The sequence below is a fragment of the Eurytemora carolleeae genome, unplaced genomic scaffold (genome assembly GCF_000591075.1).
Source record: "Eurytemora carolleeae unplaced genomic scaffold, Eaff_2.0 scaffold678, whole genome shotgun sequence".
Lineage (NCBI taxonomy): Eukaryota > Metazoa > Arthropoda > Copepoda > Calanoida > Temoridae > Eurytemora > Eurytemora carolleeae.
Window position 1 is genome coordinate 78,623 of NW_019396994.1, and position 16,612 is coordinate 95,234.

A 16,612-nucleotide genomic window follows, 5' to 3' on the forward strand; every position below is an offset into this window, starting at 1 on the left:
ATGCTTAAATGTAATCTATATAGCTTTACGTACATATATGATATTTTTCAGATATTAAAAATTTTTAATAATTTCTACTTTCTTAAAATATATAATAATGGTCCTCCTGAGCAAGAAGTACGGTTTTCTATATATTTGTTTTTCAATTTTTATGATTTATTAAAAGTTTCTTTGTTTTATTTACTGAGGACACTCGACACTTCCCACCGGAGGATCAATCCTAAATATAAAATTTGAAACATAGACAATTAATGCATGATGAGTTGAAGAAAAGTGTGATTGGTGTCATCTCTATCATAACAATTTTTTTTCACGTGAAAATGCCATTTATGTTATGGTTTAGAATTTTTAATTTTTTTTTGGAACTGATCGACAAAAAATATATAAACAAATTTTTTCATCAAAATCAAGATTATTTCTATAAATTCTAAATTTTTGTCAGGATCTGTTTGATCAATTACGAGATTCTTTTTTGACTCACCCTGTAAAAAGGAGAGTTAATAAATAAAGAAACAGGCAGAGTTACCTTTTAAACAATTGATTGTCTATCAAGAATATACATTTTTAAATTATAATTTTACCATGTCACTTTTCAAAATAAAGTTAAAATCATTTAAGGTCAAGGGATTTTACGACTGTTTTGGATAGGTCTGGTTACTACATACAGATCTTTGCGCCTTCACGCACCGGCCGGTAAGTTTTACGGAATTTCAAAATAATATCATTTTGGACTTTTTATAGTTACCAGTACGTTTTACTGAATTTTAAAATAATATAATTTGGATTTTTTTAGTTACCAGTACGTTTAAAGAAATTTCAAAATAAAATAATTTTGAAAATTTTTTAGTTACTCGTGATGCGGTAAACTTGAATTTAGGTTTATTTAGTAAAAAAGCGACCTGATTCTATTTATTCTTATACCTGCTGGAGTTACTTATTCTTCTATCAGGTTTAATCCAAACACCTTCGGCTTTATATCTACATACAGAAATTTAGTAATTATTGAAAAAAAGAATAAAAGTTGTGATTCCATTCGGGAAGTCTATAATCTTTTTGGGTGTCCCAAAGTATAGATAAAGAGCTCGTATTCTTAATCCTATCACGGCGGGGGGGGGACAGTCAAACGGCGGGTCGGTATTAAAAAAACAGTTTTATAATTGAGCAGGCCTTGAAAAGTTGGACTAAGGACATGTATCACACTCCACTATCTCAACTCTTAGGACAAAATCATAGGGGGGGGGTGAGTGGAACACCCCCCCCCCCTTAGCCTATACAAAAATAGCCCAGCCGCGCCGGGATAGGGTTAAGGGATGACGATGTTTAATGATGATGTCTGTTTGTAAAGTGTCTGTCTGTATCAAATAAACGTCAAAACTGCAGAACCGTTAAGGTCCATATATTTTGGGCACCTCGCATGACCCTCGGTAAGGTTTATTGACCACCATAGATGAAAAACTTTGCCCGGAAAATGTCGAAATTTATTATTTTTGAAAATGCATCTAAAATAACAGAAAAATACGCGAGAATTAAGAATTGCGAATTTCAGTGCAACAGTAACAAGCTAAAATTGTTAATAGAAAGTGGTTGCCAAGTGCAATAACAGCCTAAGTTTATAAAAGGTATCCATTTATCCATTAAGATACTTTTTAGATTAATAAATATTTCCAATAAGGATTAAACGTACTCACGAATGTCATGCGAGTTCTTATTATAATCCAATATTGAGGCACCGAATAATATTAATTCTGCTAGTGGTCTCTTTTGGTTTCAAAAAGTTAGTTACCCGAAATATATTTTTTGTTTTCTAATATTTGATAAATCTTGCCTTGTTACTCCATCAGTACAACAGCTTGCTAAACCAACCAGGAAATATATTACACCAACAACAGCAAAATATCCAGCATACACAACAAACTTAATTAATTATATACAAGCTAAAGTACCCGGCGTGGATTAAAAAAAATCTAATTTTAAAATTTCTTTGGTTTTTAGAAAAATAAATTTGGATTTCGAAAAAAATAAATTCGAATTTTTTAGCCCATTTTACCCCAGGGTAACCATGGATTCCCTAAAAAAATTTCAGCCCATATCTAGTACTAGTCCTACTCTGTCTACTACCTGAGTTCTGATATCCAGACTCCAGTGCTAGTCCTACTCTGTATGCTACCTGAGTTCTGATCAAATACTATTCCTACTCTGTCTACTACCGGAGTTCTGATATCTAGTACTAGTCCTACTCTGTCTACTACCTGAGTTCTGATATCTAGTCCTACTCTGTCTACTACCTGAGTTCTGATATCTAGTGCTAGTCCAATACTCTGTCTACTACCTAAGTTCTGATGCCTAGTACTAGTCCTACTCTGTCTACTACCTGAGTTCAGATATCTAGTACTAGTCTACTACTTGAGTTCTTATATCTAGTGCTTGTCCTACTCTGTCTACTACCTGAGTTCTGATATCTAGTGCTAGTCCTACTCTGTCTACTACCTGAGTTCTGATATCTAGTGCTAGTCCTACTCTGTCTACTACCTGAGTACCTGAGTTCTGATATCCAGTGCTAGTCCTGCACTGTCTACTACCTGAGTTCTAATATCCAGTGCTAGTCCTGCACTGTCAGCAACTGTAGCAGTGAGTATAGTCTGGAAGAGAAGAGCAAGAAAAGTGTTGAACCCAAAAACTAATCCATAACTTTCCTGGGTTATATGACTCGCAATTTCAAAGCTAAAAAAATAACGATTCTCAAATAAAGTTTAGATTTCTCCATGCATCACGTGAGGGCGTATAAAATGCTAAGCTTAATTTTGCATTGAGGTAGGCGTTGTGGGGTGGGGTGGGGTAGGGGGGTAGGTTTATTTGTAAAGAATACTTTATACCTTGCAACAGTTATCATCATCTGATAGAGTGCCCTGAATATCAGATATCCAATATATGCTGTCCATATACTACCAGCTTCAGCCATCATGTACAGTACTACAGCATCCAGTACTAAACAGTATAATTTTTCAGTACTACAGCATCCAGTATTAAACAGTATTCATGTACAGTACTACACATCCAGTACTAAACAGTATTCATGTACAGTACTACAGCATCCAGTACTAAAAATTATTTATGTACAGTACTACAGCATCCAGTATTAAACAGTATTCATGTATAGTACTATATATACAGCATCCAATACTAAAAAATATTAATATGCAGTGCTACAGCATCTAATACAGTATCCATGTACATTGCTGCAGCATCCAGCATATATCAAACAATATTTATGTACAATACATATCTATATACAATTTACAGTCCAAGACTAGGAACTATGTATGCACACTGTACAGTATGTACGCGGTATTCTCACCTGAAATAATAGCAACAGTAATCTCTCCAATAAGCGACCAATTAAGATGTAAAAATCCAAACATAAAAGCTAGAAACAAACACAGATATCTTTCATGTTAACCCTATCCTGCTAGGGAGGGGGGGGGGTAATTTGACCCCCTACATTTTTTTTACATAACTCAAAAAGTATTGGTTGAGGCTGTTGAAATTTTCTGGCTTTTCCTACATACCCATAACCCTCCCTTTAAGTCTAAAACCGGGCTTTTACACTAACTGCCTGAGTCCTCAGGCACACTGGCTGAATGACTACTTGTTCCTGTTACAAACTTAATCTTTGTCTTGACCCACTTTCAGTTGTCAAATTTTGATAATTTCTAGCTTTTTTTACAGCCTATAACATAAGGAAACGGAATGCAAAAGTACGTTTTGCAGAGTAATTTTTGAAAATTATTTGCATACAACCAGTCAAAAGAAATTTGCACATTTTTAGTTTTTCTTTATTGCACCAGGATATTTAAAATTTTGCAAAATTTTTGCATATTTAAAATGGCTTTTGGTCAAGAGCTTTTCAAAAATGCATAATTATCATTTTTTGGACATTTTTTTGGCAAATATATGTAGAGTTCAAGATAGCTTTCCTATAATGTATGGTTTGTCATATTTGGACATCAAAAATGGGATTAAGAGAGGGAAGGGGTCAAATTGACCCCCCCCCCCAGCGTATCCCGGTTTTCAAGTACCCAAGCAGGGAAAGGTTTAAACCAAAATATAAAATTATCAACCAATCAAGAAAAAAGTTTTTGTAAAGTTCACAAAGAAAGAGAAACCGGTTTCCTAAAGCAGCTCCTGTAAGTGTAGTTGCTGCTTCCACTGCTCCATTGTACAGCTCCCCTGTACACAAATTTCGCTATTTCAAAAATATCAAAGATGTTTCACTGAAGAAAAGAATTATTGCATATAGTGGAAATTACACAAATTAAAATTATTAAAGCTATTAAATTAAAGATATTAAAGTTATTGAAAATTTAATAAACACTAAAGATAGTGAAATACAAAAAAATTTAAAGTTATTAAAGATATTAAACTTATTAAAGATATTAAAGATATTAAAGATATTAAACTTATTATAGATATTAAAGATATTAAAGATATTAAAGCCACAGAATATATCAGAAACCTGAGGTTCCGTTTGACTTCATTACTTCCTCCCAAAGGGGCTGAATATAGTTCCCAACCTAGAACAAAAATAAAGAAGTAAGAAGTAGAACAAACCTTGAGAAGTTTAGAACTAACCTAGAGAAGTAGAACAAACCTTGAGAAGTTTAGAACTAACCTAGAGAAGGAGAACAAACCTTGAGAAGTTTAGAACTAACCTAGAGAAGTAGAACAAACCTTGAGAAGTTTAGAACTAACCTAGAGAAGGAGAACAAACCTTGAGAAGTTTAGGACTAACCAAGAGAAGTAGAACAAACCTTGAGAAGTTTAGAACTAACCTAGAGAAGTAGAAGTAGACCTAACCTGGAAGTTTCCACATGTTCCCAAGGCCCACCAAAGAGACCATTTCAGTATATATGGATTTGAGAAGGATTTTACAAAATCTTTCCCCACTAACCTAAATGCAGTCATAACAGACTCCCTAAAAAAAATTATTAAACGAAAATTTAAAAATTTAGGATCAAGGCTGGGAACTTGGGGGGGAGGTATACGGGGTGGCTAAGAAAATTCAGGGTTGGGAACTTGGGGGGGAGGGGGGAGGAATAAGGAGTGTCTAAGAAAATTTGACCTGAGTGGTTTATTTACTGTTTCTGGTTCTACTAGACCCAACCCTCCATCATCTTTATTCCTGAATTATAAAATATAAATTTAAGAAAAAAGGTTAAAAATGTGACAATAATATGGAATCATGGGATAACTTTTATTTAATTTCAAACTAACCTTAAAAGTGACATAAATTATGGAATGTTATACTAGGATACTAGGATATTCTAGGATATACTAGGATACTAGTATATACAAGGATATACTAGGTTACAAGGATATACTAGGATATACTGATATACTAGGATATAATGGGATATACTAGGGTATACTTGGATACTAGGATATACTAAGATACTAGGATATACTAGGATATACTAGGATATACTCGAATATATCAGGATAGGATATACTAAGAAACTAGGATATACTATGATACTAGGATATAATAGGATATAATAGAATATATTAGGATATACTAGGATATAATCTTTATCTTTAAACAAATATGCCATGTCTCTATAATTTCGATACCTATGGAAGTATATAGTAGTTGGTACAGATGGAAGAAGAAGAGATGAGACAGCAGCTATTGACACCATTGCAAGAGATATATAATTCAAACCTCTGATATAATACAAACTATAGAAACCATAGTAATAGATATATAATTCAACCCTCTGATATAATACAACCTATGGAAACTATAGCAAGGGATATATAATTCAACCCTCTGATATAATACAATCTATAGAAACCATAGTAATAGATATATAAGTTAACCCTCTGATATAATACAACCTATAGGAACTATAGCAAGAGATATATGATTTAACCCTCTGATACAAATAAAATACAACCTTTAGAAACCAATAACAAGAGATATATGATTTAACCCTCTGATACAATACAACCTTTAGAAACATATAACAAGAGATATATAATTCAACCCTCTGATACAATACAACCTATAGAAACTATTGCAAGAGATATATGATTTAACCCTCTGATACACTACAACCTTTAGAAACATATAACAAGAGATATATAATTTAACCCTCTGATACAATACAACCTATAGAAACATATAACAAGAGATATATAATTCAACCCTCTGATACAATACAACTTTTAGAAACCTATAACAAGAGAATATAATTTAACCCTCTGATGTTATACAACCTTTAGAAACATATAACAAGAGATATATAATTCAACCCTCTGATACAATACAACCTTTAGAAACATATAACAAGAGATATATAATTTAACCCTCTGATATAATACAACCATTTTAAAATACAATTTTTTCACACTCTCAAAAAAGAAAAAAAAATTTATTTTATAATTTGGTGTTAGGTTGTATTCCTGTAATCAACTACTCCGGATGCAATTAGAACTTGGGAGAGAAGACCAGACAAGAACCTGGAGAAAATAATCGTTAGAAGATGAAGAAGAAGAAGAAGAAGAAGAAGAATAAGAATAACAAGAAAAATAGAAGAATAACAAGTAGAAGGAAACGGATAATTTTTAAAAAAATTACACATTTTTAACCTTCCTAGAAGTAGAGCAGTTCTTGTAAAGCTTGTGACTTGTTGGTAATAATGCGGAGAAACCTAAATATTTAAACCTATTCTTTTTATCCACCGTCACCATCAAGTATATAGACAGTATTCTTGATTATTTTATAGCTATAGTGATTGTAATATAGATGTATCTATAGTTATTTATAATAATAAAAATTTTAACAAAAATTGTCAACCTTTGCATAAATGTATGTGAAGTATGCAACTTCTGTCGATGTAGCAACTCCATATGCAAACTGCATAAACTAAACAAAATACGTTTAAAGGGACTTTTAAGATACTAGCCTTAGAGGGCGCTTCGCGCCCATCTTCTAAATTAATTGTGAACATGTTCTCTTTCTGTACATCGTAAAACAAAACAAAAATAATTCGCGGATTTTCACAAAAAATTTCGCGGATTTTCAAAATTTTAAAAAAATTAATGACGATCGAATTTTGATGGAGACAAATATTTAAAATTTTAATCATTCTTAAACCTTCCCTGGGGTCCCTAGATGTCCCACAAAAAATTTGGGCCCGATCGGTTCAGCCGTTTTGACGTTTATTGGATACAAACAAACAAACAGACAAACAAACAGACAAGCCAAATTTATATATAGACTAGAAATTCAAGGCGCTTCGCGCCCTTCTTTCTAACCTTAGAGGGCGCTTCGCGCCCATCTTCTAAATTAATTGTGAACAATGTTCTCTTTGTGTACATCGTAAAACAAAACAAAAATAATTCGCGGATTTTCACAAAAAATTTCGTGGATTTTCAAAATTTTAAAAAATTTAATGAAGATCAAATTTTGATGGAGACAAATATTTAAGATTTCAATCATTCATAAACCTTCCCTGGGGTCCCTAGATGTCCCACACAAAATTTGGGCCCGATCGGTTCAGCCGTTTTGACGTTTATTGGATACAAACAGACAGACAGACAAACAGACAGACAAGCCAAATTTATTTATAGATTTGGGCGATGTGGGAGATACCAATTATTGAACAGAGAATTCAAATAATAAGGCTGTATTGATACTTCAGAAACTAAAGCATGGGCGAAAAATAGTGATTTCATCTATTGTCAAAATTTTTGAAAGACTTCCCACAATTTCGGTTTCTGTCGTCTTCAACGAAGATAAAATTTTGGATATGTCATAGTTTTTATTATTTGATGTATTTTATGAATTAAAATAAGAGATTTTAATGGATGATTTTTAATAACTTCTATTTCAGTGCAATTTAAAACCCTAAGCATGATAATCTATTATTTAGTTAGGACAGAAAAAAAACCCAGAAAACAACGAGTCTGCAGTTAAGTCTTTTGGGTTGAACTGGCCCCCCTCCCCCTCCTCTCCTTTATAGATTCAAAACAGTTTTATTGGATAGGTTAGGTTAAGATATTTAGTAACTGAGGTTGCTGTATTGTAAGAAGAGGGGTGGGGGGGGGGGTGCAGACTGTATTTCCTTAGATTTTACCAAGTCTTTAATGTGTCCTGTCAAAACTACATATGATGTAAACAAACATGGTGACTATAAACTTACATACAGTATGCTAATTTTATTGTTTTAAACAAGTTTACTTTATTTATTTTCAAGCTGACCTGCATAGAGAGAAGGCCTTTCCCCCAGAGCAATAAACTCCATGTTGTAATATACGCAATTCCCTCAAATACGATCACGGGCTTGTACCTAGGTAAAAACAAGGTTTAATAGGTTGGAGGGATTAGAGAATAAACGCAATTCTCTCAAATACAATCACAGGCTTATACCTAGGTTAAAACAAGGTTGAATAGATTGGGAGGATTAAAGAATAAAACGCTATCCCCTTAATAAGGTCAAATATTTAGGTTGAACTTGAAACCAAGTCTAATAGGTTGGGAGGATTATAGATTAACGTAGTTACCTCAAATACTAGCGGGGGAAGACAGGCGGCCCGAAGCCATAACATTTTCCCCTTCCATGCCACATATTATCTTTTTTTCTTCCGGCAGCAATAAGCGCACAACTGGTTGGTCTTCCATGCCACAGCAATTGTAATACGTTATCAAATGCTAAATTTATTGCCTTGAAATCGCGTTTTTCAAAAATCCAGCAACAGTTGTAAACTTTGCAGTTGTCCGACAATTTTTGTTCATTTTTAGGTCGTCTTCTCTTCCAGTGTACTCTTAGTGACCGTTTTAATACTTACTTGAGAAGATCTGTAAAGAGAAAAACAAGAATAAGAACTCCTAGATAGGAATATGTCCAAATAGGGTAGACATCTTGGTACACCTAGGAACTTTTATATCGTCTTCGATCCATGCGGCATTTTTTCATTAACACAACGCAGTATTCCAGCTTAAACATCATTAACTAAAACGCTTGGTCATGAGATTTTCAAAATGTAGTCTACAATTTTTGTATTTTCAAAGTTGACTGAGATATTGAAAAATTTGTACAAATTTCAATTTATTCAATAAATCAAAACTATCTTAAAATCTAATATTTTCGTCAATTTTTTAGATACAGAAAGGTGTTTATAGACCACTTTATGAAAAGCTCGTCAGACGTACATGCCTCGTTTTTTTTTCTTTCGTTGCCAGGCATTAATTATCATTAATCAATCTCTCAATTCCCATGTTTATTGGGACACCCTGTATATATGTATTAAAGGGACTGCAGGAGTCTTAATTTGAAGTGATTCTTCATTGAACATTTTCAAATCATGATTTGATACCATATTTAAACTTTAGTCTGATCAAAAATGATAAGGTTAATATGCCTGTTTTACTATTTCAAATATGATTATTTTTAATTGTAATTCTCTATTAAAGTGACTTGTGGATTTTTGCTCTCGGGAAAAGGAGGAAATTCAAATAAATATAAATATTTTTAATATTTTCAATACAGACAAATTATTTTCCTGATTGTTCAACTGATGAAAGACTAAAGAGTACTGCTGTGAATCCGACATGTAATACTATAAATTGAAAATTACGTTGACAATTTCTTCAATTTTTGAATACTCTTTGATCTAAGATAAAAGTGTTTTCCCAAAAAAGAAAAGACCTTATTTTGGACCAACAAAGCTTAATTGTACCATTGTATCGATACGAAGGTCTTCTTCCTTAAAGGGACTGTAAAGGAAAAGTGAAAGGGGGTATAGGCTGAAAGCTAATCATTTTAGCTCTCGATCGCGACCCATGAAAGTTATATCTGATGTTCCTATCTCGAGAAATTGATTTAAAACTTTGTCAAATTTATACGAAAATTAAAATATATAAAATTTTGTATAAAAGTAGTGGGTTTAGATAGATCATATTCAGCAAGTAAGCAACCAATCTGAAAACGATGATATCCCAGAGAAAGCTAATTGTAACTTACGTTTACTCCAATTCTAATCTCATATTTGTTAATTCTATTTTTAATATATTTAATTCATAATATTAAGTCCGCATTACTTGACCAGAAATTCCACCAATGGCAGTGCAGTAAAGTGGTCACGTGATACAGGCGGAGACACGTGATCAGTATACTGCTCTGCCATTGGTGATAGTTCTGGTCATGTGATTTAAGTTTCAGATTTTCAAAATTTTACATATATGAATTTTCGTATAATTTTAACACAGTTTTATATCAATTTCTCGAGACAGGAACATAAGATAAAACTTTCATGGGTCGCGATCAAGAGCTAAAGTGATTAGCTTTCAGCCTATACCCCCTTTCATTTTTCCTTTACAGTCCCTTTAAGCTTATTATTAAAATTGTTTTACTTTCAGATTTAAATAAAAAGATATAAAGATAGAAGTTTAAAGGAAACAACATTATAAAAGTAAAGAATGTCCTCTTTAAAATCTCATCCTTTGTGGGTTACCCTGTATTGTATATTGGGTGGATGGACGAATTTGAATATATTATGGTAATATCGTATGTAAATTGACGAATTATTTATATAAAATGATGAAACCGTTTACACAGGATTGTGTACATAGTGGACGAATTATTCATATAAGTTCACAAACTAAATGAAAGAATGGACGATTTACCTGCTCCTCTGTTAGTCCTGTATTATTCCCTACTAGGTATTCTGTAAGGTAGGGTTCAGAAGGACGGATTTCTTTAAAGAATCCATAAAGGCAGAGGATCAGAGTGGTTCCCACCCAACCCTCCATTGTTCTCTGAAACTAAACCACTTTTTCCCTTTGAAATGCAAAGATTCACACTTGAATATTAAAGAAATTGAATCCTTGTCTTAAACTCATTATTTCTAATCTCAATATCTTTGTAACCTGATGGTATTAACTTTTTATATTTCTAACTTAGATTATTTGATTATTAAAGGGAGTGACCGGCTATGTAAGGTAGTTGAACTGAGTATGAAGTGTTGTGGAAAACTTCTTTAGGATTCATTTGAGACATATTAAACTTTTTAAAGATCTGTAAATCCTGAGTTTGAGCGCAAATTCAACGTTCAAAACTCCTGATTTGGGGGTGGAAACGCTTCCAGAATTAGTTTTTTTTTTTAATTATTAATTAACGACGACATAAAATGTAAAAATATTCTACAATAAACTACAGATGTCATGTTTAGGAACATTTTGAGAAAATAAAAATTGATCTTATCGAAAATAAGTAATCTTGTTCAATTATTAGTTTCTATTATTCTAGTTTCTCGTTATTCACAAAGATGTTCGCAGATTTTCTATAATTATTATTGAAAAGACGTCATTTAAAGAATTTGTAGAAATCTGCGAATAAATTTAAAGAAAATTAGAAATTCAATATAATAATGAAAACGAAATAATCGATTTTAGCATTGATTTATTGACAAATTTCTTTTGTGAAATATGTTCCTAGCCATCTATTAGATTACTGTATAATTTTTACTTTATTTTTCGTTGTCGTTATTAAATAATTAAAAAAAAAACTAATTCTGAAAGCGTATCCACCCCCAAATCAGGAGTTTTGAACGTCGAATTTGCGCTCAAACTCAGGATTTACAGATCTTTAAAAAGTGAAATATGTCTCAAATGAATCCTAAAGAAGTTTTCGACAACACTGCATACTCAGTTCAACTACCTTACATAGCCGGTCACTCCCTTTAATAGTTTGAAATATCTACTGTCTACACGACGCTGGGTTGCAAAGATAGGGATTAGAAAATCAGATTTTGGCATACATAAATAATGTTACTTTTTGTAAAAAGGAATAGTGAAAAACAGGTTCTTTTAGCCATGATGCCCAATTTAGTTGAAATTGAATAAAAGTGGAGATTGCTAAATATGTGAAAGCTGATATTTTTCACGGATCGACACTTGATCCCTGTCAGATATCGACACTTGATCCCTGTCAGATATCGACACTTGATCCCTGTCAGATATCGACACTTGATCCCTGTCAGATATCGACACTTGATCCCTGTCAGATATCGACACTTGATCCCTGTCAGATATCGACACTTGATCCCTGTCAGATACAAGATCCCTGTCAGATACAAGATCCCTGTCAGATACAAGATCCCTGTCAGATACAAGTTTCCGCTCAGGATATTGAGCTCAGGCGGCGCTGATTAGCATTATCTCAAACCAAAGTAATTAATCCCAAGATGATAATTGAAGTGTTGAGTTGTGTGTATTCTAAAACTGATACTGCTAGATAAATATTCTAATCTCTGTTTGCCACAGTTAAAGAGCGTGTTAGCGTAGCGTAATTGTATGTGAAACTCCATGCACAAATGGCAATGTCGGATTCACAACTGTACCCTTGAAACATTTATCTGATCGATAATGTGGACGATATTGTCGTTTTTCTAGGTTTAAAGGTGTTAATTTCAGCTATAAGTTCTTATATCTTCCTGCAGCTAATTTACTAAAGAAAAGAAACCACGAATAAAATAATCAGTTTTCAAGATTAAAAACATAAATTTTTAATTGATATTTCATCGGACAAATCTTTAAGGATATTGTTGTGAATCGAGCATTTCAGATATCTTTGCATGGAGGGTAACTTAAACTTAAACTTACAGTCCTTTAATTATTAAATGAGATAATTATCAAAATAAATAAATAGATTATTTAAACAAAAAGTACAAGAGTGCCGATAAAAGGGAAAAACATAACATTCAAACACATTTTATAGATAGGACATATCATAAGTATAAGATATATCATATAGATAGGACTTATAATATAGATAGGAGGACTTATAATATAGTTAGGACTTATAATATAGATAGGACTTATAATATAGATAGCACTTATAATATAGATAGGACTTATAATATAGATAGGACTTATAATATAGATAGGACTTNAGCACATTTAGATTTGTTGTTTGATAGATAGCACATTTAGATTTGTTGTTTGATAGATAGCACATTTAGATTTGTTGTTTGATAGATAGCACATTTAGATTTGTTGTTTGATAGATAGCACATTTAGATTTGTTGTTTGATAGATAGCACATTTAGATTTGTTGTTTGATAGATAGCACATTTAGATTTGTTGTTTGATAGATAGCACATTTAGATTTGTTGTTTGATAGATAGCACATTTAGATTTGTTGTTTGATAGATAGCACATTTAGATTTGTTGTTTGATAGATAGCACATTTAGATTTGTTGTTTGATAGATAGCACATTTAGATTTGTTGTTTGATAGATAGCACATTTAGATTTGTTGTTTGATAGATAGCACATTTAGATTTGTTGTTTGATAGATAGCACATTTAGATTTGTTGTTTGATAGATAGCACATTTAGATTTGTTGTTTGATAGATAGCACATTTAGATTTGTTGTTTGATAGATAGCACATTTAGATTTGTTGTTTGATAGATAGCACATTTAGATTTGTTGTTTGATAGATAGCACATTTAGATTTGTTGTTTGATAGATAGCACATTTAGATTTGTTGTTTGATAGATAGCACATTTAGATTTGTTGTTTGATAGATAGCACATTTAGAATTGTTGTTTGATAGATCAAGTTTAATAAAATTTAATAGATTATAGGACATTTTTTTTATAAAATAGTTCATAGATATTATAAATTTAGAAGTTCATTTTAAAGGACATTTTCAAATTTTATAAAATTCATAGGAATGATATTTCATATATAGATAGGACATTTCTTAGAAGGGATATTCACAGATATAGACGATCTAAATTTACATCAAGAAAATATATTTATATATATATCGTAAATCTAAAATTGTTATAAGATATTTTAAAGACAGAAAGTAGTTTTTCAAAATTCTAGAAAAGACAAATTCGTCCAAACAAATAACAAATCGAAATTCAATGATAAAGTGGACTCGCTCTTTGTCACTGCACTTTCATAAAATATGAGAATTTGATACTTTTTATTCCAGAGACTTTTAACTCTTTGGAAACCAAAATCAGAGAAATATTACGCAACAAATCTGGTGCAATCTGCTCTAAGAATATAAGTACTTTTACTAAAAACTGTGTAATTTCCCCGTTTTATTTTGAAAACTTTAATATTTTGTTTTTTTACAATTGTGAGTAAAGAATGGTCTCAGACCCCGAAATGAACTAGTGAACTGGGGATAAGGTTTGGTTTACTTGAAAACATCTGACTCCGCGAACAATTTGTATTTTCTGCTTTCAAGGAGAAAGTTTAGCTTTCTCCATGCTTTCTATCTTTCTATCTTTCTATCTATATATATATCAATATATATTTTTTCTTTCTTTCTTTCTGAAGAAATTGAGTCTTTGCCGCAAACTCAAATTTTCTAATTCTAAGGTGTTCTCAATATGGTTGCCAAAATATAGGGATTAAAAAATCAAAGTTTGTGCCAAAAACTCAAATCCACTTTCTACTTTGTTTATAATTTGTATCACTTAATCTTTCTTTTTTAAGCGTATTTTGTGAGAATTATTTTATTGTAATTAAAATTTTACTATTCGTTGATTTTTTCATTTAATTTTTTTCCTGTACATTCCATTAATGTTTGTTTTTACTGTCGTGTATTATGAAACAATACCAATCTTTAAGCTTTCGCAGAACCCCGGAGAGGTGACTATAGTTTAACATTTTTTTTTTAATTCCGCGGGCAACGCCGGGAATTTTAGCTAAAATTATAATTAGTTATCAAGCGCGGGTAAACGGCAGGAGTAACTTTAATTTTGAACAATAATTTTCTCTTTGGTCACGTCGGGTACTCCAGCTAGCTTATAATGTATTTTTAATATCATTATTATTTTCATTACTATTTTAATTATTATTTTCATTATTATTATCATTCTTAGATCACTATTATCATTAATATAATTATCATCAAAATTTGAATTGTTATCAGTATTAGAATTTTTAGAATTTATATTATTTTTATTTCCTTATGAATTAAATTTAATATTCTGATATCAGAGGATAGATAGATAAACACAAGGCCCTTACTCCCAAAGTTAAAATCCTTCCTTCCAAATTTAAAATCCTTCCTCCCAAAATTTAAATCCTTCCTTCTAAGGTTTCCTTCCAGTCTATGTTTGTTAAAAGATTTATTAAAGATTCCATGTTGCTTCTTCTGAAACTTTATATTTGAAAAGAGTTAACTTGAAATGTTTTCAGGAGTCTGCTAAATCCGGCTCAAAAAACTTCTCTAAACTGAAAATTCTCACATTAAATTAAGTTTTCAGCTCAGGGACATTAACATTTTTTAAAAACTTAAAATGTGACGAAAATCGTGCTATGATGAATTCTTGCATTACCCAGGAACCTGACCACAGTAAACGAAACCTGGGGCTGGCTGCTGGTGGGAGCAGGGTTGGGCGGGCGGTCAGTTGGTTCAGCTCTAGCGGGGTTAGCCATGAACAGCTCCGGTTCTCACACAGGTATTACAGTTTATTCACTGAAAAGTTGATGGTAATCTACAAAGCCGACATCTGGAAATGTATTTAATATGCCAATATTAGCAGGATAACCTGCAGAGATCGGAACTCTTGAGTTTATATTGTAAATCTTGAATGCTGGATCTTGACATCCAGTGTGGGTACTTTAAAATTTGAGGAGAAGTGCTTGATCCCTCAATTAAAGTTATTCCCGCAGGGTATTACCATCAGGCCATCACTGTATATCGAATCGAGGAATTAACTTAATCCGTAGATCTCCATCAGACGGAGATCAATGCTTGATCTCGAGATCTCCATCAGACGGAGATCAATGCTTGATCTCGAGATCTGCATAAGACGGAGATCAATGCTTGGTCTCGAGATCTGCATCAGACGGAGATCAATGCTTGGTCTCGAGATCTGCATCAGACGGAGATCAATGCATGCTTGGTCTCGAGATCTGCATCAGACGGAGATAAATGCTTGATATCGAGATTCCCAACACATCTTCTAAATGTTTATCTCTATAGTTTGCAATCTTTATCAGAGATTCATTTTAAAAATGTTGAATTTTTGTGTTATATACGGTGCTGTAGGTGATTTAATCAATAAAATGAAGACGACTTTTTGATTAAAGTTTAATTGTTGAAAAGTTTTTTTTTACGAATTACAAGTTAGATTAGGTTTTTGTGTATTCATTTTAAGCTTAAGATATAAATCGAAAGTAGTTTTCATAGTAATGATATAATCGCTATATCTCCGTAGTAAAACCTAGTAAAACGTTACACTAATAGCTAGGTGATACTGGAGGAGGAGGAGATGCGCAGGGGCAAGGAGGAGGAGTGGGTTTAATTGATAAACATGGTTGTGCACTTGAACATAAATACTTGATCAATCTATAGTAAGTGCAATATAGTTTTTATAAAGAATGATTTACCCGACTTTGTGACCTCGTAGCTCCTCTAGGTTTGATTTTGTACACAAGTATGTGAAAAGCAAAGGAATTGAGTCTATGTCACAAACTATGATTTTCTAATTTCTATATCTTTGTATTTCAAACTATGAATTCTGTTAGATGAAAAAATCCAAGTTTGAAATAACAAAGGTTTACAGCATCAGGTGG

The 16,612-nt window shown here is 32.2% G+C and overlaps 1 protein-coding gene across 1 annotated transcript; it reads right to left on the reverse strand.

The window, feature by feature from the left end:
* Nucleotides 1–118: 118 nt before the first annotated feature.
* LOC111710887 (thiamine transporter 1) lies at nt 119–10,847 on the reverse strand. The gene is made up of 17 exons (XM_023485070.1): nt 10,688–10,847; nt 8,851–8,933; nt 8,264–8,351; nt 6,857–6,925; nt 6,649–6,710; nt 6,463–6,519; nt 5,629–5,721; nt 5,120–5,179; nt 4,855–4,972; nt 4,514–4,571; nt 4,171–4,227; nt 3,356–3,424; nt 2,874–2,985; nt 2,580–2,721; nt 1,826–1,914; nt 922–978; nt 119–220 (listed from the first exon to the last, which is right to left on the reverse strand). Exons 1-17 carry the CDS (start codon nt 10,811–10,813, stop codon nt 181–183), a joined length of 1,380 nt encoding a protein of 459 aa, XP_023340838.1. The 5' UTR covers nt 10,814–10,847; the 3' UTR covers nt 119–180.
* Between the last annotated feature and the right edge of the window lie 5,765 nt (nt 10,848–16,612).